This window comes from Homalodisca vitripennis, chromosome 1, assembly GCF_021130785.1.
Source record: "Homalodisca vitripennis isolate AUS2020 chromosome 1, UT_GWSS_2.1, whole genome shotgun sequence".
NCBI lineage: Eukaryota > Metazoa > Arthropoda > Insecta > Hemiptera > Cicadellidae > Homalodisca > Homalodisca vitripennis.
Genome location: NC_060207.1, coordinates 35,626,399 through 35,651,881, shown reverse-complemented (window position 1 = coordinate 35,651,881; position 25,483 = coordinate 35,626,399). Strand labels below are relative to the sequence as shown.

Sequence of the window (25,483 nt, the reverse complement as noted above, 5' to 3'; positions counted from 1 at the left end):
ATGTCTGTAGTACACTGACATGTCACGTCACACAATCGTGGGGGAGGTGAGAGTACAATAGTCTATATATACGCGACGTACAGACTGCAGCGCGTTGAAGATTGTGTACACTGACATAGCGGCACCCTAGTACACTGAGTTTGTTTTTTTACAGTGAACATGAGTGTTCTCAGCACGAAGCGCCAGTAAAACTATGTCTATAGTACACTGACATGTCACGTCACACAATCGTGGGGGAGGTGAGAGTACAATAGTCTACTCGTATATATACGCGACGTACAGACTGCAGCGCGTTGAAGATTGTGTACACTGACATAGCGGCACCCTAGTACACTGAGTTTGTTTATTTACAGTGAACATGAGTGTTCCCAGCACGAAGCGCCAGTAAAACTATGTCTATAGTACACTGACATGTCACGTCACACAATCGTGGGGGAGGTGAGAGTACAATAGTCTATATATACGCGACGTACAGACTGCAGCGCGTTGAAGATTGTGTACACTGACATAGCGGCACCCTAGTACACTGAGTTTGTTTATTTACAGTGAACATGAGTGTTCTCAGCACGAAGCGCCAGTAAAACTATGTCTATAGTACACTGACATGTCACGTCACACAATCGTGGGGGAGGTGAGAGTACAATAGTCTATATATACGCGACGTACAGACTGCAGCGCGTTGAAGATTGTGTACACTGACATAGCGGCACCCTAGTACACTGAGTTTGTTTATTTACAGTGAACATGAGTGTTCTCAGCACGAAGCGCCAGTAAAACTATGTCATGTCACACAATCGTGGATGAGGTGAATAGGAGACAGCTTCAGCTCAGGGACCGTTTGTTGTGTTGTCGCCATGGGTAACGTTACAAAACTCCTCCTTTTGCAAAGACGTATCTTTACACAAGGAATCGGTTTGTCAGCTCTTGCACATTTTCTTTATCAATAACAGTTTAAACTCAAGTTTTTTCCAACTTATAGTTAACACGATAAGGCGTGTAATTGTCTGTTTGCCCGTCCAACCAAATGTGTGATAACTCTTGATGAAAAGGTCTAGAGGAATGAAACTTTGACATATGGTCTTTCGATACTGTGTAATTACAGTTTATTTCACCTACCAGTTCCAATGTTTTTTACATACTCAAATAAATGTACAAATCAGAAAACGTTAGTATTATGAAGGTTGTCTTCATCAAAACTAAAATGAGAATGCATATTTTCAAAACTGAGATATAGCTATTTATTGGACAGAACATTGTTTCCAGAAGTGATGTTGGTGCAATGTATTAGACCAATATATACAAACGACTTATGAGATGGACTTTCCTTAAACCTACGATCTCAGATCAAATCAATTAGATCCGTGGATAAGTGTTTCCGACGAAAAAGTTCCCCGACACTTATATTTTCAGGTCAGTATCAACTAATGACCATTTCTGAGGATTAATAAATTTATTTGTTGGTGCCAATTCATAATAGTACCCATTCATAGTACATTCGCTGTTATATTATATAATTAACCCATATAATTATAATTATTCAATATTATAATAGTCCTAATTTCAAGTATATTTTACAATAAGCACTAATATTATTCAAAAGTTATCTTATAGGGGTTCTTTTCGTGATTCACCACGTTGAAACAATTTGGACCACCTTTAATGAAAACATGTAAAAACGTCATTGACGATGAAAAACATTTGGTTGTAGGACTTTAATGTAGGATTATATTATCCTTCCTTAGTAATGCCCGTTTTACGCTGGATAACCGTGCGATATATCATTTTGGTAATAAAGAACAATGCCATTCTTTGCTCACTGGACTAATAAAGCCCTTTAATTTGATGTTCAACTCGATATATGATTGTATTTAGGATTTTTAAGACTTCCTGTGTGGGACGTCTCCCTAATGCGATGAAAATCAGAAAGACCTTAGAAGCGGGATTGTAGCATAATACTGATAAAGTCGAGAGGTATATTCTTATCTATAATTGTTCGCCAGCTGGGAGGCGGGTTCCAGACTTAATTCACACTCTGTATATATTTGCTACAAAAATTGTTGTTACAGATGAAAAATACACATTACTCGCCATTTTAAATCAGGGTTTAGCGTTTATTAACCACCATATAAAATAGATGTGATTACTAACACAGACTTTGATTATTTATAATTTCAACGATACGATTAAAGTATAGTTAAATTATTGCTAAGTTTCTCAGGAGTCCAACTGATTTCAATTAAATTCCAAGCAGAATTGAAGAGCACAGAAATGTGGGTTATTGGTTTTGGATGTAATCCGAATGTGAATTACAGGATTCCAGAGACACGTCGGTTCGCTGGCATTAGGCATTACCTCTCTGTCATCTATTATTCTGCATTTAAATCTAGCATCTATTATGATTGTATATGTTTGTGTATTATATTCTGTCCAACTATATCGTACCTATACGATACGTTCCATGACATATATATATAATATATATATATATATATATATATATATATATCTTGATGTTGTACTTAATCAAATTCAGAAATATACTAACAATAGCATACTCTATAACTCGTCTGTCAGACTGTTTCTTGAAAAAGTAATATGAATTAATATTTCCAAAATATGTAATAAATACAAGAAATATGATATGTAAATTAAATGAATTTAGATTTATGATTATGATGTAATTTCATGAGTCAATACAAAGTACAAAATTAAAATTTTTATTTAAAATGAAAAAGATTATCTATATTCTCAATTTTATCCATATAGCCCTTAATTTTTACAAATCTATGATGACCTATTTCTAAACTTTTATGTGGATTTTAATACGTGGAAGAGAAAGAGTGAGCAAAATTAGGCTAACATCTAAAATTGTTTTTTATAATAGCATTTGTAATTACAAATTTATTCGTTTTATTGTTAGTTTGTGACGTCAGTTTGATATATAATATCCTACCTTTCAACAAACGAGTTGGAAGAGAAGACCGAATCAGGATGCGGGGCAGCTTCCGTGCTCTTGTCTTATTCAGTAGGCCATTTTGAGATGGAGGAAAGAGATGACCGCCGTCTTGGGAGAGTGGATGTGGAAATGTATCAACCGTTCAGTTGGGAACACTAATGTGGGCTATGTGCACAAATGTTTTATGTAAACGTATATATATATATATATATATATATATATATATATAAACCAAAATCCATTCACATAATTTCAAACGAATATTGCAAATTACATCATAACAAATTGCATCTAGTACAAATATAATACTTGTAAATAGGCGGCAGTACACATAGCTTGATACTATAAAATGCACATTTTTGTTTCAAAAGAGTCGATTTTAAATGTTCAGTAACTAGAATAATATTTTAACGGTATGACCAAACAAAGCAATATAAAGCTAATTACAGCTTTTGGAACAAAGTATCGTCAGGTTTTACCTGGGAAATTATATTACAAAAATATTACATTCCAGACCTTCGTGATGGTGTAGTTTATAAAAGACATTAATACTTATTACAGTCTGGAATGATGCACATAACCCAAACTGTCTTAAGTATTTACATTTGAATGTATGCAAACGAAGAAGTACCATCAACCTACTTCAATAATTTGTAACAACTTGACTGTTTGAAAGAGTAATAGGATTTAGGACATCTTACATCATTATACGTTAAAAGTGTTCAAAATAATTATATTTTCAAACCATCTATCGCCAATAACAAACTTTAAACTAAGAATTGATTAGTTTAATATATTTATAAATAATATTTTATCATATATTTTTAAGTTATACTTTGTATTCCTTATTAAAAGCAATAATAATTTTTCACATACCGGTTTCAATGTAACATTACAACAGTACTAAATGAGTTGTGTTGTAATAGAATCTGTCCATCATTAATCCAGCAAACACTAGTCAATGGCATTTATAATCTAAAATATATACGAGAAAATGCTACGTCCATAGTACGATTATTACCCAGATACGATGTTATATGAATAAAATGTAATATTGAATAGGAACATAACGATATGTGACAGGGGACAATGAGAACACCTACTAGATCTCTAGGGGACGTGTTATGTCAGTGGACGAAAGAGAACACATACGAGAAGTATAGTTGAAGCAAGACATGTTTATGTTTCTGCACGGTATTTCACAGGATAAATCGAGAACACGTACGAGAAAACTAGGTGAAAATAGAAATGTTCATGTCCTGCACGATATTTCGAAAGACAAAACTAGAAGACGTACGAGAACTCTAGGTGAAGCAAGAAACTAAGATTCTGCTTTGTATGTTTACATCCTTGCGATGCTAATGTGTCCCTTTGATTGTATAATACAGCCGTTGGTATGTATGCAGCTCGCTAACTCTCTACTACATTAGCCCTATCCTTTGTGGCGGTCACACAAAACCGAGCCCTAATTGCAGTAGTGTTCTGTGCATACATAAACAAGTAACGCATTCTCTATGATATCTTACTCGTATACTATCGTAAAGTAAACATTAACAATAACATAATTAAAATATTTATCAACATGACGTCACAGTATGCTGACGTGAATGAAATTCTTTAAATAAGGCAGAGCAGCTACTACAAGAAGCTTTTGGTGACATCCGCTTACCCTTTTACCATGTAAGCCTATTACATGTGGTAGTCGTGAATCGAGTTCTCTCGTTTGATGTCGTATTTTCGAGTATTCATTTCTATAGATATTGGTACATTGCGTTTTACAATGGGCAGACATACTGAATCTGTATTGTGTACCTTGTTTTGAACCATAATCGTTAAATTGGTCTTTGAATGTATCGGATAAAATCAAAACATCTTCCAATTGTTCATATACCGGTAAATTACTGAAATCAAAAGTCTGCATTCACATATGAAGTGGCTTTTTTTGTTATTTGTAAAATGAGCAAAAATAGTTTCCTACTAATATTGCTTCATACATCGCTCAGATTAATTTGCCATTTGTTTATAAAAGTTATAAATAAATATATTCAAGCTTTAAATGTATTTTTATTGATGATACATATAGTATACAGCTCAGTTTAGTTCCCCATTTGTTTATTGTGTTCTTTAATTTGTCAGTAATTGTTACTAGCTAGCATCGTGAATACTAGGTTAATTAGAATACAGTATAAAACTGTTCAAATAAAAATAATAATAACATTTTAAATTTCGTTCACTCATTTCTCGATGCAATGAAGTAAATGTACCAGACTTGGAAAACATGTAGTCTCTATGACTGTACTTTATGCAATTGATTTTAACCCAAAAGTTCAAATTAAACTATATAATTAGTTATAAATGGATATATTTAAAGAAATATTAATTATACTGAGTAATCCATAACGGGTGACAATATTTCGTAAATAAAGTAATATGACAAAAACATTATCAACCTTATGGCGGTGTGTAGATGCCTAATTTTATAAAATGTATGTTGTTATAATGCGTCGTAATTTTGTAAAATTAAAAAATTGGTATTTAAAGAAACTTTATGAAAATATCATGAGACTTGCGATGAACTATCAGAATTTTAGTTTCTGTAATACTGCATTAACACTGCAGAAACGAAATAATGTTGCAGAGGCTGGGTGTTGTTTGTTACCCTTGCCGATGCATCGTATTTCACTGTAATTATGAATGAATCACATTGTGTTTAGTTTCAAGAGAAACTCAATATTGATCAAATCGATTGATTCGATATCGATACATCATTTCTTTGGCAGATCATAAAACAACAAATGTTACCATTGTGAAAATTAATTTAACCAATAATTCTAGTTTATCTTCAAACTTTTAAGAGTGTAAATCTGTACTGTGTATTTTACCCATTTAGCTTCACTGACCGTTGTCATCAACATCATCTATAAACTATTTTATGCTGGTCAATATTTTGTTGCAGCTGTCAGTTGCCTCAAATTTATAATACCAATACAATGCATTTTTTCCTTTAATTACAAAGAACATTAGATCTTTTATTATTCTTGTATAACATTCAAAGTTATTGTTTATTTACATGTAAATATAAGTTTACGCGATTAGTAAATACTACCTAATACTTGAAAGATAATACTTAAATCTTCGTCAGGCATTTAACCAGGACTGCATTGTAATATTTGTAAAACAATAAACAGATACAGTAGAGTATCGGAGGATCAGACAGAATATAACAAAAGGTTTATCACCCAGACGGACGGACGGACTGCTACTTGACTTTTAATCCCAAAACCAAGAGGTTTATTACTTGTGCCAAGTTTGGTCTCCAGGACTTTTCTGTGAAAAGTTATAGCCCAGGCGGGCAAACGAATAGACAGACAGACCTTATAATCCTAATATCAGTAAGGTTTTTGCTTGGTTCAAGGGAGCTTATATATCAAGTTTCAAATATCTGGAGGCTGTCCATCAAGATATGAAAGGACAAAGACACAATTTTAAGAAGGGTTTGCCGTATTGTTACTAATGAAAACATTGAAATTGAAATTGTTTTAATTTTGTATCCTGCTAACTAAATTAGCAATATAGCTAATCTCAAGTATTGTACATTAATATATTGTACATGCTCGAAAATAGTCCTATGACATTTGAGGCAGTGTTGCCTTATCTCTGTCAACCATTAGCTGTCCCCGCTCACCGTCTATTTGATTTACGTTACATATGTCTACAAAACAGATGAATGAAATCAAATGTAGTACAGGGAGCGGCAAAATGATCTGACGGTTTTATAATGTAAAACAACTCAAACGTTTAATGTGGTACAAAGTGTTTTATTGCAGATTTCAGATTGGTATTTATGAAAATTTATAAAAATAACCAAAAAAGGGCGAGTTGTTATGTTTAAGATTTGAATATAACGTCTTTAAAATGATGTCCGTCTTTGGCGATGCATTCTTCCAATCTTGCACTGAAATTGTCAAACACTTTCCCTAACATTTCAGGAGAGAGGTTGGCTATTTCTTGGCGTATGGTTTCCTTCAGTTCATCCAATGTGCGGGGTTTGTTTGTATGTACTCTAGATTTCAGCTGTCCCCACAAGAAGAAGTCACAGATGCTGAGATCGGGGAGCGAGGTGGCCACGCAATGTCCCCGAAACGCGAGATGACTCGGTCACGAAACTTGCTTCTTAAGAAGTTTATTACCACATTGGCTGTGTGGGCAGTTGCCCCATCCTGCTGGAACCAAATTCTGTGGCGGTTGAAGCGATTTATGCGTATTTCCGAGATCAGGAAGTTTTTCAACATAGTCAGATATCGTTGTGAATTGACGGTTACAGTTAGACCGTTCTCTTCAAAAAAGTATGGGCCTATAACACAATAGGGACTGTGAAGAGGTCGTTCATGCAGTTCTTCTGGATTGTTTTCTGACCAATATCGGAAATTCCTGTTTATTAACATAACCATTCAAATGAAAATGAGCTTCGTCGCTCATAATGAGAATTTTTTCATCTGTAAGCAAATCAATCATTTGCTCTGAAAATTCAATGCGTTTTGCATAATCACTGGGCTTCAAATGTTGCACGATAGCCATTTGTACGGATGAAAGTGCGGTCGTACCTTAATATTCTTCTTACCGAGCGGTCAGACATCTGCAGAGCTGCAGCTTGTTTACGTGCAGGCCGCCGAGGACTGGCTTCCACAGCTCCTCTCACTCTCTCGACGTTGTCTGGCGTCCAGGGCTGACCTTGGACGGCCTGTTGATTTTCGTTTTAAAGCTGAACCGGTAGCTCTAAAGTTACCCACCCAGCAAAATGGTGTTTCGAGTTGGCACTTTCCCTCTTGGAGCCACATTAAAAACGTCTGTGGAACTGCCGCTGAACAGCAACAACACTATCACCACTTAAAAAAAATGCTTCCACAACGAACGCACGGTGCTCAGCCGTCCACCACTCCATGGCTACTAAAAATGTCCGCACGTAGGCTCTGCCACGCACCTATCCCCACCACCCCCCACAACTCACTCGATTGACAGCGCGGCAGCGAAAACCGTCAGATCATTTTGCCGCTCCCTGTATATTAGTGTACGGTAACAGCTAATGATTCCTGTTTATTGAAACATATTTATATATATCAGTAATTTTTCATATACATAAAGTTGGCTACAATGTTGGGCGCGGGTTGCAGAGAGGATTTCAGACACAACACACGCAATCGGATTACTTTTGTGCGGACTACTCTAGTACTGGCATAAGCAACATACCATTTGCTACTTAACTAGCACGACTGGTGTTACTTGACGACTAGCAATATGAGGTCCAGCTGGTTTTTTGACAGGAAGATGCTGCTTTTTGTACCTACTCAACATTAATATTAAAAACACGAACTTAGGTAGTAATTAGGTGTAAACCCGTTTTAAAATCGGCAAAAATTTATAGTTAAACCAGGGTTGTTTCTTTATAATTCCGTTAACGTTGCTTAAACCCCGTCGACTTTGAGCTGAGCGGGGAATACAAGTAATAGTATTGTTTACAGCTTCTTGAGAATTAATCAGAATCTGGCACCGGAAACTTTAATGCTCTACTTCAGTGCAACATAGAATAACTATCTAACCACTTCAATTTCGGAAGCAAAAGGAAGCACTCGACTCCCCTCCCCCTCCCCGACAACCCTACTACCGGGAATAGGGGTGTCAACACTGACCTCAATCGGTAAGTGATCTGATCCGGAGTGATTGGCATCACCCCTACCAACAGCATATAATGAAAGGTAAGCAATGCACTGATGCAGTTTCTACGTCTACTACGGACCTATACAAGTATCATAAATTATATATCTCTATTAATATATCACTCTCATGTTTAACATTTAAAATGAGATAGTCCAAATGCGTCAATCTGTATAGTTCATAAAGTTATATTTAGAAAACAATTTTATGAAATAAAATAAACATTATATAAATATTAAATCAAATGTGCTTCTGAAACATTTACTAAAATTACTGTTACGTCCTATATCACCTTTTAAAAAAAAATGCCTAGAAGAACGTTATTAATGAAAGTCACATTATATTTAACGTTTGACAGTGAAAAAGTTTCTTTATATTTTTAGGGAACAGGTTGGAACACCTATATTTAAAAAATATCAAATTGTCACATAAAATGTTTAATGTATTAATTACTAACTATTAAATAGTCTTAGCTGAGCTCTTATAAAACAAAAGGCATTCAATAAATTTGTGTAATGATTGGTCTCTCAGATTTATAGGAAACAGGAGATTTTGTGATCGGAGTTAAAAATATCGGCTCTTCAATTGTTCTTTACAGGTCCATCCTGTATTTAAAATTTATAATTACCAAAAAATTAGATTGTGTCCGTCACGATTTAAAATGTATTTTTTCACACTGTGGATGTCATTAATCGATTTTAGTAAACAGCTGGGTTAATCTTTTGCAATTACTCGGTGTTTATTATTTATAAGTGTTTATTTCTTAAAAGTGTTACCTGGCATTATAAAGCTATATGACTTAAGTTGCGAATTGCATTTTATACGTTCATTTTAATTTATTTTCTTGAAGTAATATTTAAATCATATTATATATTAAAAAGGTTTGTTTAAAGCATCAACGATAATAGTCTATTAATATAATATGGCAATTCCTGTAATATTTTCAGGAACATAACTGTTCCTTACATATCTGTCCCGTTGCTATACAATCCATACATATATACGAAAGTTACTTCTAGACATTGCTTCCAAACAGCCTGCTTTTCACAAAGATCTTTATTGAATAAGAAAACAGCCTTTCGAGCACATTTATTCAAATCTTTGGTAGCATTTCCATAAAAGTCTTAGAGAATCCTATTAAAGCTTACTTCACGATAATTTTAGGTTCTGAACACAGTTACAGGATTTATATTATTTTTACTTTTTTGCAAAGTGACATTCCAAATTGAAATTTGAGTTTCTCTTAATTGACAACACATGAAGAAAAAGAGTAGAGATCTAAGGAAACTTATCTGGTGATTTTAACAGGTTAGTTACGATGCTCACTGATACATTGCCCGACTTTGTAAGGAAGAACATAAGTGCCAATGATATGAACATTTTACATGTTTATTTTTCAATTTTATCTGTGATTTTTGCTGAAATGATTTAGCTATATGTTTATAAACCTACGTAATGCGATAGATCTCTCGCGTGACAAAAAGTTAATAGTTGAAAACATTCAAATTTAGATGTAAAGTATCTCACACATTTGTGTAAAGGATATCTGCAAGACGCTAGTGAGTTATAAGCGCACCTTCAAATTTTTCAAATTGCGGTTATATGAGAATTTTCAAAAAGCCTTATTTTCCCCACAAATACAAAGAGTAGTCAAATTAAAATATTACTGGAAATCTTAGGATTAACATACATTTTTATTTCATACATTTTATATCAATCAAGAGTTGATTATAACAGTTGTACAAAGTTTTAAATGATGAAATATCTCAGCTACTAAGCTTCGTAGAGACGTACTGAAAAGAGTTGTTGGACCATTTAAAAGAAACGTGTTATTACTCGTACGTTTCTCAATATCTTGTAGGGCATGGAGATGACAGCTTTAGAACATGTTGAGAAGTGTATAATAGCCCAACACCTAGTAGTCTAACGCCTAGTAGCCTAACTGTGTGTGTGGGATATAATACTTTTTCTGTAAGCGATTCGTACTGGAAACCTTCGTACATTCATGAATTTGTGCCGGAAATTATATTTGAGTATACATTATTTTATGTAGATGTTTATTATATGCATTGTGAACCATGGAAAAGCAAGAAAAAATAGATATATATATATATATATATATATATATATATATATATATATATATATATATTAATTGAACCTAACTGTAAGAGTGTTTCAATTATGGTACAAAAACGTTTAAAACTCTATTAATAATACATTCATTACAAGTAAGTAAGTAAGTTATTAAACCTTTTCAAAATTTATGGTTCTGTTATATGATTAGTTTATGAACATATTGTTTTGAGAACAAATGATATCTCTTCGACGCAGTCGAAAAAAAATAATTTCACGTGTGTCTAACTATATTGAAATATCTGATTAACATTGCATTAATATTTGTATAGTTCATTTTACATCAAGACATTTTAAAGCGGTAAGCGTTGTTTTCAAAAATTTGAGGGTTCCATCTTAAGATTTAAATATTTATAAGAATATCTTATAAATATTTAAATCTTTTTATGAACATCCATAATGTTCATACAAATTTATAGTTTTAACCGTTATATTTTTTATCTGTTAATATTATGATTTTATAACGAATATAAATATGAATCAAAGCTCACTTTTTCAAATATATATCGAAATTAATACTCTTTCATTGTTTTTCACTCATCTGCACGCGTCACCGATTTTCCCACTTACTATTATCACCCAACCAAATGAGCTCTAAAAAATGTAGTAACCGAAACAACTTTTAGGAGTAAGCATGCAATACTTAATTCACTTACACAGTTAATATACTCGCCAACTGATTAATGTAATATAGGAAATAAATATAATTACAAAAATAAATTGTATTTATTTTTGAAAATATTCTTAAACATTGAAAACTAAATCAATCAAACAATACTTTTTTAATTTAAACGGAATTTCAATATACGTCCTTTTTAAAAAAACCATGGTGAAAAGCATTTATGTAGAAATTTGTTTGTATTTTCATGAGTATTAACAGGTGTTGCCAAGACTAACAGCACCATCATTACAAAACGAATCCTTCCCTACCAAGGTTATTGAGTACTAGTAAGATACTGGTGCAACGCTTCCAACACGGCTGCAATAAACCTTAGCTTGTCGTCCCTTGGCATTTCATTTATTAGACAAGTTAGTTAAGGGATCAATGGTTTATACCACAATCTAAAGCCAAATAGAAGATAGATATCCTAGGTAGTGTAGAGAATCTTGTTCAGCCTCACCAGAGCCATTAGCATCATATTGTTTGATAAGCAGTAAACACATTATGGTTTATTTAGCCTATTTGTTGAGGGTGTGAATTTATAATGCAACTACACACAGTGTAGGAGAATCCTATAGACAATCAGATCACTCATAGCATAGCTCACCAACATTCTAACATTATTATAAATCATGTAAATATAAACTAGGATATTTAATGACCAAGTGTTAGAAGAGTTTGAAACATGGTCTTTATACAAACTGTTACCTAAATAATTATTGTACAACATATTTGCTAATATGTAAAAACCCCACTTACTTTAGAGGAATGGAGGAAAATTATTGGGTATGAAACAAGAGTCCCGACTTTGGAAGTTCACATACGTTATATAAATAAAAAATTGTTTCCCTCCCTTAGATTTCGTTATATTTTCATATATTTTAGGATTTAGTTATCAGTAATCAACTTAAATATTTACATGTTTTTTAATATTCCGTCTGCATTGTTGTTTTTTTGCACTATTATTGTCCTGAAGGGCTTGCTGTAGAACAATTGTCAGGCAAAGTCGCAAGACATGGGATATTAATCCTGCCTAGCTTCACAGAAGCTTACAAACCCATTACGAAACAGTGTTACAGGAGGCCTACAGTTAACACCGGGTTTTATCTCGGCGCTGCGTATAACTGTCTTAAGTACAATAAGGATACCCCACCTTGAGAACCAGCAGTTGTCCTGAAGTGCTAGCTGTAGAACAATTGTCGGGCAAAGTCGCAAGACAAGGAATATTAATCCTGCCTAGCTTCACAGAAGCTTACAAACCCATTACGAAACAGTGTTACAGGAGGCCTACAGTTAACACCGGGTTTTATCTCGGCGCTGCGTATAACTGTCTCAAGTACAATAAGGATACCCCACCTTGAGAACCAGCAGTTGTCCTGAAGTGCTAGCTGTAGAATAATTGTCGGGCAAAGTCGCAAGACAAGGAATATTAATCCTGCCTAGCTTCACAGAAGCTTACAAACCCATTACGAAACAGTGTTACAGGAGGCCTACAGTTAACACCGGGTTTTATCTCGGCGCTGCGTATAACTGTCTCAAGTACAATAAGGATACCCCACCTTGAGAACCAGCAGTTGTCCTGAAGTGCTAGCTGTAGAACAATTGTCGGGCAAAGTCGCAAGACAAGGGAATATTAATCCTGCCTAGTTTCACAGAAGCTTACAAACCCATTACGAAACAGTGTTACAGGAGGCCTACAGTTAACACCGGGTTTTATCTCGGCGCTGCGTATAACTGTCTCAAGTACAATAAGGATATCCCACCTTGAGAACCAGCAGTTTAGGAATTATAAATGCATAATATTAAGAATTAAATGTATCCCCAGTCCTAGCCCTCAACACACTCATGAAACTACAATCACAAACTACATTCTGTCGCACTTACAAAAAATAGTCACTGATACTGTGAAAACGTATGCAGCAACAGCTGTTTGAATATTAAATACCGCATTAGGTAGATTTCATGGAAATCTTCCTATTTTAATGATCCTTGGAGAGCTTCAACGATTACAATCCTCTGACCTCACGCCAAAATTTGTTAACTAACTTTATTCACAAAGATTTTCATAACGTACGTAATTTTCATGTGAGTAACACATTATCTGAGCCTTTACACAATACAGGTATGCTACTACAAAGGTAAAACGTTAAAACAAACAACCATAAAAAACTAGTAATGCATAATTATGCTAATAGTTTTTCAAAATTTTAGCGGTTTTATGCTTTTATAAGTAGATAATGAACATAGTAGCAGTATGGGTTAAAGCTATCACTTCAACGAGACTTAACTTATTATAATCACATCTTAGTTAATCATTTAAATTATAGACAATTACATTATTTAAAAAAAGTAGGCTTCATTTATATTAATTCTTATAAGGTTGAGAGAAATAATAGTGATTCTCTGATGTTTATAAACAGCTTCTGTACTTTATAACTACGACTGTTCATAAATTTCCGTAATTAATTAGGTATCTTATAAATTTTAAGAATATGAAGTTCATAATCTATGTAATTTCGAACAAATTAATCATCAAGAATAGTTTTGCATCTAAATCTGTTATTTTTAAAATAATATCTCATATAAAACCTACTTATTTACGGCACCTGAGGGGTTGTAGTAATATTTTATGAAAATTTTAATATTAAGTGGCTTTAGTATTTAAATATAAAAATGTTTTGAAGGTTTTTTTTAATAAGCAGAAAATCATAATTCTGGGTTGGTAAGGCATACAAGAGATAAAGGATTAATCCAGTGTATAAAATAGATTTTCTTATAAGCGTAAGTCTTATTGCATAATGTATTTAAACAATCTAATAAGTATAAGTCGCAATACATTATTGTGTACAACGCAACTTTATAGTAGTTTAAAATATATACCTCCGTCATTCTGTTCGGGTGCGAGGCTACTAAATCCACTCATTATAAACGCTTGTCACTCCTTGGCGTTAATTATTGTGACGGATAGCAACATTAGCATATCTCTGTTTGGCTGCACGCGTGATCAATCCTTTCAAAGCAAACAAATCTGAAAGGTCATACTTCAAAAATCACCAGGAATATTCTACTTATCCTAACCTAGGAGTACAGAAATTTAAAGAAAAATTATGGACATATTTATTGCTACCATCCACATTTTCTTTCAATACAATTAATGTCAAGCCTTCATCCATTTCGAATTATCAAAACGTGTATTTTACGAAATTCTCCTCCAGCTAAATATAATCCTTACGAAATTCTCCTCCAGCTAAATATAATCCTTACGAAATTCTCCTCCAGCTAAATATAATCCTTACGAAATTCTCCTCCAGCTAAATATAATCCTTACGAAATTCTCCTCCAGCTAAATATAATCCTTACGAAATTCTCCTCCAGCTAAATATAATCCTTACGAAATTCTCCTCCAGCTAAATATAATCCTTACGAAATTCTCCTCCAGCTAAATATAATCCTTACGAAATTCTCCTCCAGCTAAATATAATCCTTTTACCAACAACTTTATCGTCAAAATCAAATTTTATTTTTGTTGATAAAGAACCTGTAACTATTAACGGACATTGGTTGACAAGTGAATGGTTTAAAAACTGTTAATATTAAAAGTTTTGCTACAACTTTTCGACATACATAGTACATTATTCGACATACACGTACACTCATTTTACTTTACAATTCAGGTTACAAACGTCAAACCTCGACAAGAGCTTGGACGCTTTGGTGGAATTTGATACCATTTGTGCTGTAATATTTTACTGATGAGACGTCCTGGTGACATTTAAACATCACGCAACGAATAATTTCTGTTCCATTGAGGTTTGAATTTCCGTTTCATTTAAATTTTATTTAGTGATACCAATTCTTTTTCACACGGCTAAATATTCTTTGTTAAATAACGTGACTATTTAAAAATTTGTTTATATTTCAAAGTCCTTTCGAACATATTCTAACTTTGAATATAAATGTATCATATCTTATGTTATTGAAAGTCTTCAGATGTCCTAAGATCTTATTGATAAAAGTAAATTTTAACACAACCGAGCGTGAACAAACTGATGTCTATCAATCAGGACGGACAGTTTATAACGACTACTTAAGTTATTTTGATTGGATTATTTTCCATATTATCTAATTAAGAAGATATTCGGTTAGCCTCGTCTCTCACGTAGACAACTGTACGTAATGCACAACTCTATGTGTTCTATATACAGATATAGCGTCTTCAACTTGTGAAGTAGACTTTGCTAACTGATGAAGTGTGTGAATCAGCACTCATCTTTATTTTGTACTTTATTGCGTTACTTTTCTAATCTCTCAAATATTTTAAAAAAATCTATTTTACTTCTATATCTTAAAAAAACACAAAGTACTCTTATTGTAATCGAAATTAATCGCACGTGTGCCAAAAAGGCTTGTTTCGTGTCGATTTGAACACGTTGTATTATAAATATACTTATATTTGCTACCAACAATTTTTTATACACGAATTACTTAGATAAATATAAAGTAAAAATTGTCATTTACCTCATATAACGAAAATTTAGTACATATATTTGATATGATAATTATCGAACTAATCAAACTAACAAGAACAAAAAGTATATCGACTATCACAAAACACGGTGTTGCAGGACCGCCGCCTTGCCCGACGCCAGCCAGCCCGCCTTCTCCAAGTAGACCCCCCAAAGTCACCTCAAAGTCCAAAAAAGACAAAGACCAAAACCAAAGAAAGAAAAAACTCAGTAAACAAGAGCAACAAGAGAGAAACGTCAAAATGGCCACTGCGACGGGAGAGGGCTCTCTACGTGAACTGTCGCACCCGTCACTCAACGACCAACTCAAGAACCACAACGCCGTCACTTTCAAGTTGGTCAGAACAGGTAAGTGATAATCGTGTGTTAATAAATGTCTGTATAAGTTCCAGCGTTAAAAACCCCAAACAGATGGATTAAACTACCACATATGTATTAGTAATGTTACTTTTAATCTTTATTATTTGCGGTAAAGCCAACAGAAAACTACTTGAAATCACAGAGAACTGTAACCATAGCATTAATTAAATTATCATAGCCTTTCTTAAAACTGACTTACTTATATTTCTATAAATGAAGAATATATCCGATAATTGGAATTAGTAATATATCCAAGTGTTTAATTTATTTTACTCTAAATATTAACAAACAACACATTAGTTTGAGTAAATCAAGCGATTCACTAGAGAATGGAATTTCAGGTTAAAAGGTATTTTCTCCGAAACTAACACGGAGATATAATTATATTAGATATTATATAATTATATTATATCTTACAAATAATTCAACCAAAATGAACATGATTTTTATCTCAAGAATAAATAAATGCTTGAAGGAAGACGAGCCTCTATACACGTTAGTTTTATTACAACTGATGAAGAAGAAATGGGTTCAGTTAAGCCAACTGCAACAGTCAAATCAAGTCCCAGGGCTATAAATCTCCGAATGCTTAAAACTCATACAGTTCAGTAGTCTTTTAAAATTTGGAACCTCTTCAGACTAGAAATCTTCAAAAGTTACGACCGAAAATGTCAAGAAGCAGAGAGTACCAAAAAGCAGGGTTTATAAACTGAGTATTAATACAAACGGTTAGATCGCATAATCCAATGAATTCATAGTCCATAGGCTTCAAACGCTTGTAGAACCTGAAAGCTGTATGATACTGAGAACTCCCAGAAAAAATAAATTCCATAGGCCAAACAATGACAGTTTACCATAGATGGAAGGCTGAAAGATTCTAGAAGTATGAATCTTCCAATGACCGCTCGATTCCAGTAGCTCAGACCTTAGAAAGATAGGAATTCCAAGAAGCCGATAATTCTCAAAATCTAGGAGCTCCTACCGTATTAAAAGATTTTAGAAGCTGGGATTCGCAGTTACCTGAAACTGTCAGCGATCAGAAAATTTACAAAGGTGAGACCAGCAAGTTCAAGATACATAAGTGTCATAAAGGCCAGGTGATACCATAGGAATGATGCTTTTTGAAACTCCGAAAGTTTTTTTAAAACTGATACCAAAACATTCCAAAAGCTGAATTTAGAAGCACCGGCAGCTCCCATAGGCGGAAGCCAAAAACTTTAATGCTGAATTTAAACTGAATGCTCCGAGTCATGGAGTCTATAAATGTTGTATAAGTTCCCCTAGAGTACACATGCCATACCCGAGAAATGCTGTATACCTAAATCTTCTAAAATTGGAAGGCGAGGCCGAAACTTGCTTTAAATAACAACGAGGTTAGTATCTTTCAGAGTCTGAATGATATCAGGTTCCAAACGTTTACATCAATGTAAAGAAAACATGATTTTGCTCAGAGGTACAGATTCTAGTAAAACTACATTTTTAGATCTGCAATCTCGAAACTTCTTGTTACTGATTTCTTGTATAAGTGAACAATGGCTAATGTCCAGATAAATCCTGTTTCACACCATTTCATCAGACAAAAATTCCGAGAACTGCTAGAGTTCGAGAAATCAAGCAAAATCTCATAAGACCAAGAAGAAAAGGGATATTCCAATAGGCCCTAAGTCTATAACCATGGTTGACTAAGGTTCCAAGCTGATTGTTGAAATCAGACAAAGATATTCATTGCCAATGTCCTGAGAGGCTGAGATCATTAGGTTTATGAGATATAGCATAAATAATAAAGATAAGCACTTCTAGAGATTGGTTTTGTTAGAGTTTTACTTCTACGGGTTATAATACTGTTGCGTAGATTGTAAATAGAGGCCTCAAGGAGCAAGGTTGGTACTACACGGAAGTTTCAAAGTGCAAGGTCATAAAAGTCCAATACAAACTCTTAACTTAATCAGTTTGTATTCATTGAATCAAACTGTCTGGCTGAATTCATAAAAAAGGATGCCGTGTTTTACAATTGGTGCAGCACATGCCGAGTTTAATATGAGTACAAACTTTCATGTTCATCGAATACCTATTACAGTTTTGCTTAACACGAATGACAGTTTAGTGTTACTAAACATGAAATAAATTACAATTAACAGTTTGATAAAACCTATAGCTTTTGTCTAATTTTGCAAATTACAGAAAATTTGGTGTATGAAATTATTAAAAAACCCTACAATAAGTTCATTAGCGAGTCATTGAACGTATAATTCCACATGTTTGAAATATAAACCGACTGGTGGTATTTATAATTAACAGTACTGCAAAACAATCACTTAGATTGGATGTATTATTTTCAAATTTAATTGCTAATGCAATTACTTAATTGACTAGGTTTAAGCTTTACATACTTTTAACCTCCATAATTTACAACACATTTATTTTGCTCACGAGAAAAATACCAGCAAACGTATAGGATTACGAAATGTTAAGCTTGGTTAAGATTTAAGATTTTCTTTTTAATAAAACCTTTTTAAAACGTAATCTTTTCATTTAATTCAAGCCTTTAATAATAATTTAATTTAATATTATATTAATAACCAAGATTAATGGGAAATACAAAATTACAAAATTATTGGGCTAAAAATAGATACTACCGTAAAAATGTTGAACCTAATTAACACGCTCACTGGATCACGATGAGTAGTTATCTCAAAATAAGTTAGTATGTTAGTATTGAATTGGTAAAAATTCATTAAAATTGATTATATTTGTCTCATGGCGAAATGTAACAGATCCTTGTTTGTTATCTGTAAAACATGTTTCAAATAAGGTAATATTTGGAAAATAATATTTAAAAATAATCTTTATCTCTTCTGACCTAATGTACTTAACTAGTTGAATATAGTGTGAGTATCTATACATTAAAGTAGCATCCTGTAACGTGGTTGTATCACAAAGTACGTGCCGCACCACCGTTAATGAATCTGTCTACAAAGTTTTCTAGCAGAGTTTGAATTATTCACCGTAAAAAGGTTAAAAGTGTCATAAAGAGTGAACGGAGCTTGAAGTAACTAAGTAATTTATCCCTTGGGAAGACTCCTTAAAGGAATTGAGTTGATTGTTGTCCAAACAGAATCGAGAAAGTTGGAAGAGAAATTTTACTAACAAGCTTTTCTGTGAACAAGTTAAATCCATTACAAGAAAGCCAAGAACTTAGTCAACAATTATAGAAGTTTTAATGAACTTGGCATATTCATAAGGTACGTTACCCAACATTGTAAATGGCTTGGAGGTGTACAATAAATCAGGCAGTGCTTACAATGCATTACGATTATGTTAACTACAAATTAATAAATTCTATTGAATAATATGTTAAACTCAGTATATTAAAACTTACCAGACAAATAAAAACAATTGTTCATTAAATTAAATAACATTTGTATTTAATCAAACTATTTTTTCACTTAGGCGCGTACATACTCGAAAGAAAACTGAATTAATAAAAGAAATGTTCAGCAATAAGCTCGCAAAGCGTCAAGGTTCTGTTTATCAGTGATTCTTTCTGAACCAATATCAGATTCCAGTGCTGTTGGTATTTCCTTTTTTGTGTTTCCAAAATATCCTGGTCTCCGGGAAACCTTTATTCCGCATTCCAGATCCACCAAAGGAATTGAACACAAAACTGTGAAACTTTATACTTGACTACGTTTTATATCGAAGTCTCATTAGGTTTAAATTTATTGCTAGACAAATGTCTGTATTGGCTAACAATGAATAAAAAATAAACTGGTTAGTTGTCATATCATCATTATTATTTTTATATTGCTATTCAAAATAAATTTTAAAAAACAGGATAACAGTTAATATAAGTTTTATACTCAATATATATAGTGAAGTCTTATTTAAAGACATGATAGAGTTTTAATACTTAAATTATCTTCTAATTGTAAACCATGGTGAAAAATCTGTAATGTACACATTATATCACAAAAGTATTTTAATGGATTCTATGAAATTAAAATAATAACACAGTGCATAAATATTATTTGATCCTAAAAATTATTTATAATTTTAATGTTTAATAATGTTCATCACGCTAGGAAAGATTTATTCGAAAAGGTTTTCGTTGATCCATACATTGTAAAACCTCGAAACAAAACGTGCACTTCAAACTAAAAAAAAGATAATTAACTCCATGTTTTTTTATCCGATTATTTAAACCTAAAAAATGAAGTTGATTACAACCCCGGATCACAAGTATTTATGTTTTGATAAATATAACGATGGCAGTTGTCTAAACTCCTGTTATCATTTTACCAACCATAATCAATAACAAACAATACAGGGTGTCCATTAACTATCCATTTAATATTTCAGGTCAAAATAAGTAAGAAATTGTTATATAAAGTATAGTCCTATCTTGCGTATTTTACAGATGTGTGTTACTCGTACGATGAAAATTGTATCCTTAAATCCAACAATGGTAAACAGTTCAAAATTTACAAAGTGATTAGCTAATAATTACAAAATGTCATAGAAAATTACCATATTTAGCAGGCATACAAATTGTGCAAACCGAGATAACTATGGACTTTATAAAATAGATATAAATATGGAAATACATATTACTTTTAGATATATGTGTACAGTACTATAGTGTATATTAGGTGCTAATTTTATTTCGCCATGACAAATAACAATCGAATAGTAGAAATGTAAGTGACTGCCATACCCTCAGTAAACTACTAATCGAGTTATTAATTTTCTTTAACTCCTGATTAATAATCAGCTAATTGTATTAAGGAGCTGAAAATAAATGCTCATTGTTGTAGTTTTTTACACTCGTTATTAAATGTAGAAATTTATTTAGGATGCAATGCATGTTGTTTTGGTAAATTGATCACTACATTTTGTTTTATTTGTCATACAATGTAACCATGTAGTATTTTCTTATACTATATAAAACACATATATAAATACGGTAAACTAAGTAAGATAGGACTGTACCTTATATAACATTTCTTACTTATTTTGACTTAAAAAATCATGTGAAATTTGATATTGTGATTTGTACACACCTTTATAAATATAATGAATTTACTTTTTTACACATTTTAATTTTATACATTATATATTTTTAGTTATTGTGGGTGAAAAGCTGAAATATTCAAAATCTTACTTACATTAAAACATAAAACCAATATTTAATACTTTTATTATTTTGTGAGGCCTTTCGATATCAAGGATATCTTCTTCAGACACATCACAAAAGTAAATACAAAAACTTTTTGTATTTACTTTGGTGATGTGTATGAAGAAGATATCCTTGATATCGAAAGGCCTCACAAAATAATAAAAGTATTAAATATTGGTTTTATGTATTAATGTAAGTAAGTTATCAGTACCAATATAAGCTCCATCTACAACATGCAAAATCTTAATACTACCGATAACCGTATGGTCGAAATAAATTGATGTAAAGATAACCGTCAGCAACCCTGCTATCTAGGAGCTCGTATCATCGATTTTTATCTCTAATAAAAGTAGCTGTACTAAACGTGGGTTTATGCAAGCCACGTGGATTTTATATTTCCCTGAAGCTATAAAACATTCATCTTATATGTTTAACACGTAAGTGTTTTTCAAGTGTTTAAGGGGAGGCTATTCAAGAAATAAAACATTATTTATTTCATATGAAATATACTAAAGATACTAAGAGTTGTATTATCGAAGGATCCGTAGAGTTTCCGTAGAATATATTTTTGTTATTGTTGACCGTTTATTAAGTAGCTTACGCTATAAGTGGAACGTTGAAATAACAGTTTATCAAATACGGTTGAACATGGAATCCACAAAGTACGTAATAACTCCCCTGCTGTTCAAATTATATAATATAATCAATGGTTTTTTAGTTACGAATAAACTATGTTAAATATATGTTTAATATCTTGGGGAGAGCTTTGAAAGCGTTTCGGTGTTGCTGTCACTCTTCTACCCTCACCGGACCCTCGTAACTCATACTCAAGAAACGTCCCAGTTAAGTAATTAGTTGACAGACGAGGTAGAAACTACACTGACAACTAGGGTTCAAAATGGTCAGTTCATCTATAAGTTTCTAAAATACCAGTGATAACCAGAGCATGTTTCTCAAGTTAAGTACAGAATAAATTTTCAACAGTTTTTATACAATGTCGTTAAATTAACTTGCTGAAATAACCAAATAAATGTAAATTTTACATTTAAATTGTATAAATACCTTTTCAGGTTAAAAAGTTGTGAATTTATAGTTTATCGCGAGACGTTTAGGTGCTCATAAAATATTAGTTGTTAATCGCATTTCTAAGATAACGTAAAAGCGTGGACCAAATATGGTTAGAGTGTAGATTAACCCATCACATAACTTTTATCCATTTAGGTACGTCATGCTAACTGTGTACCCTCATTATTTTGAATTGGTTAGAGTGTAGATTAACCCATCACATAACTTTTATCCATTTAGGTACGTCATGCTAACTGTGTACCCTCATTATTGTGAATTGGTTAGAGTGTAGATTAACCCATCACATAACTTTTATCCATTTAGGTACGTCATGCTAACTGTGTACCCTCATTATTGTGAATTGGTTAGAGTGTAGATTAACCCATCACATAACTTTTATCCATTTAGGTACGTCATGCTAACTGTGTACCCTCATTATTGTGAATTTCACTAGTGATATGTATTGACCAAGAAGAGAGTTAATTTGTTCCGTTCTAAATAACTTAGTTAACAAATTTATCGTCTCATCTTATGATTACCTATAAACAATTAAAACATGGGATACATTCCACAACGTGTATGGAAATTCTTGAACTTGAATAAGTATGCCAATGTTTATGAAATACTTGTACCAAAAACCTTTGACTCGATATGCAGAGAAAAAGAATAATTTAATGCTCACTGCCTACGATCCTGTGATAAACAATGCAATTCTTAGCCATCCCCAGAAGAAGACAAACATCCCGTACTCGCGCCTCGGAGCGGCGGCGTCTGAGAGGCGAGGCGGTCTCGAGATAAATGTGTTTGGGCTTTGCCAAAAATCCCTTTGTAATTGGCTACAGGATTCTCCTCGCTTTAAAAGCGCTTTAGTTTTGTGGTCTGCTTCCTTCCTTAACCTATAATCTTTCCAGTTCAGACCTTCATAGACTCTAAAATAATGAATCATAGTATTTACAGAACTATCTCTACAATTTCGTGTTCCCTCTTAGATATGGAAGAAGTATTAAAACTGTAGGTTTGTGTAGTAAAAATATATTATGAATAAACATAATATTATATTTTTTGAATATAACTGTATTTCCAATAAATGCATCTAAAAAAATAGTAATAAAATACTTGTCAATCTAGTCTACAATGTGCGAGCTTATATATGTGAAATATGGTTAAAGACAACCGAAAGAGCAATATATATATATATATATATATATATATATATATATGTGTGTGTGTGTGTGTGTGTATAAAATATGTATATACATACATACAAATATATTTTATATTTTTATACAGCTTTATTTGATATTTTTATAAAATAAAGCTAAATCCTACAATATTTGGATTGTGATAACAATATCCTCACCTATTGTATGTTTTAGCTTTATTTTATAAAAATTATTTAAATTGAAAAATATGTGCAAGCTGCAATTAACACTGAGGTAAACTATCCCATGTGTTTTGCGAATAAAAAATCTAAACTATTAATATATTGAAGATATAATATGACATTTCGAAATTACAAAACTCATGTAAAATTTACCTTTTTTTCAACTGAGCCTGAGGGGACATTTGCAGTTTACGCCGATATCTGTCAGCAGATCATTCATTTCACAGTTTATGACCCCTTTAGCTTAAGCATATTACAAATAGAAACACGTTTTACACTACAAATTAGATTATTCTTTGAATGTAACAAATTCTTGAATGTAAAGTTGGAGACTATTTTTCATCAGGCTGAACCGAAAATAAGTACTTTCGATGGTAATTTTAACTTAATTAAACAATTTTAATATATCGTTGCTGCCATTATTTGTTGACAAGATATGCTCCACTACGCCGCTCTTCACCGCTTACCATCTCCACCACAAGCTGCGCATTTCCACCTCGATCATCCGGACATCCGTCACCTACACCGGCCCTGTAGTACAAACCGTGTGCAGTACAACCAGCCGGCCGCTATCCAGAAAACAGCTCGAATCATTCTAACTTAGGGCTGTTCGTTTCCTATCTGGAACCTCTCGGTTTGTTCGGAACACTATCATGATGTGCTCCCTTGGAATCACGACGCTGGGCGACTACATCAAGGCGCAAGCTCGGCTGACTCCTGGAAGTGGGACCACATCAGGGCCTGATATCCCGTGAGGGCCCTGCTCCACTGCACAGCCTGGGACGTCCCAGGGCATTGCTGGACGACCCTCCCTAGGCGCTTCACTCATCGAGCTGTCCATCCTCAAACTCCGCCGACCAAGTACATTTTCTTCATTGTTCATCTAAATGTTATGGGCTTGACTTCATTAACTACACTTCAGCACTGTACTATTCTCCCCCAGCACTAAAGTGTATGGCCAAATAGAATGATGCATTTGCTCTTCAGCATTGGGACATTTGTCACAGGCCGCTCTGAAGGGAACCGTATTTAGTACATACAAACCTTTAAACTAATTTTTATTTAAAATAAACTGTAGTTACAATTAATCATAACATGATATATATATTTTATAGTGAAAAAATTATCTTCATTATTTTTGTGAAAACAATAACAAATTATTTGTTTGTAAGTTGAGGATAAAAATTATAAATATTTAATGTAACATGCTAAAATGATGCTTATTACTAAAGTGTACAAACATAATTTGTTACTACTAAGTATTAACACTTTGTATGATTGAGAAAGTGTAATTACTAAATTCACAGTTGTCTGTGCAAAGAAAATATTTTGCATGATATATTTGGAAAGCGTACCTGAGTGAGAGCAGGAAGGAGCCAGTGTGGAATAAATGGCTTCCAGCTGACAGGCTATTATGTCTGTTGTGGAAGAAATACCACATCACATATTGGAATCAATATTGGTTTTGTTGGCTTCACTTCTGAGGGGTTCTCCTCTAAAAGCAATT

The 25,483-nt window shown here is 33.0% G+C and overlaps 1 protein-coding gene across 12 annotated transcripts in view; it reads left to right on the top strand.

The window, feature by feature from the left end:
• LOC124359657 overlaps positions 1-25,483 on the top strand; it is a 622,196-nt gene that overhangs the window by 239,059 nt on the left and 357,654 nt on the right. For all 12 annotated transcript variants that reach the window (XM_046812601.1, XM_046812617.1, XM_046812593.1 and 9 more), the window contains exon 3: positions 16,091-16,339. In XM_046812601.1, coding sequence (XP_046668557.1) covers positions 16,091-16,339 — 249 coding nt within the window. The remainder of the gene's footprint in view (positions 1-16,090; positions 16,340-25,483) is intronic.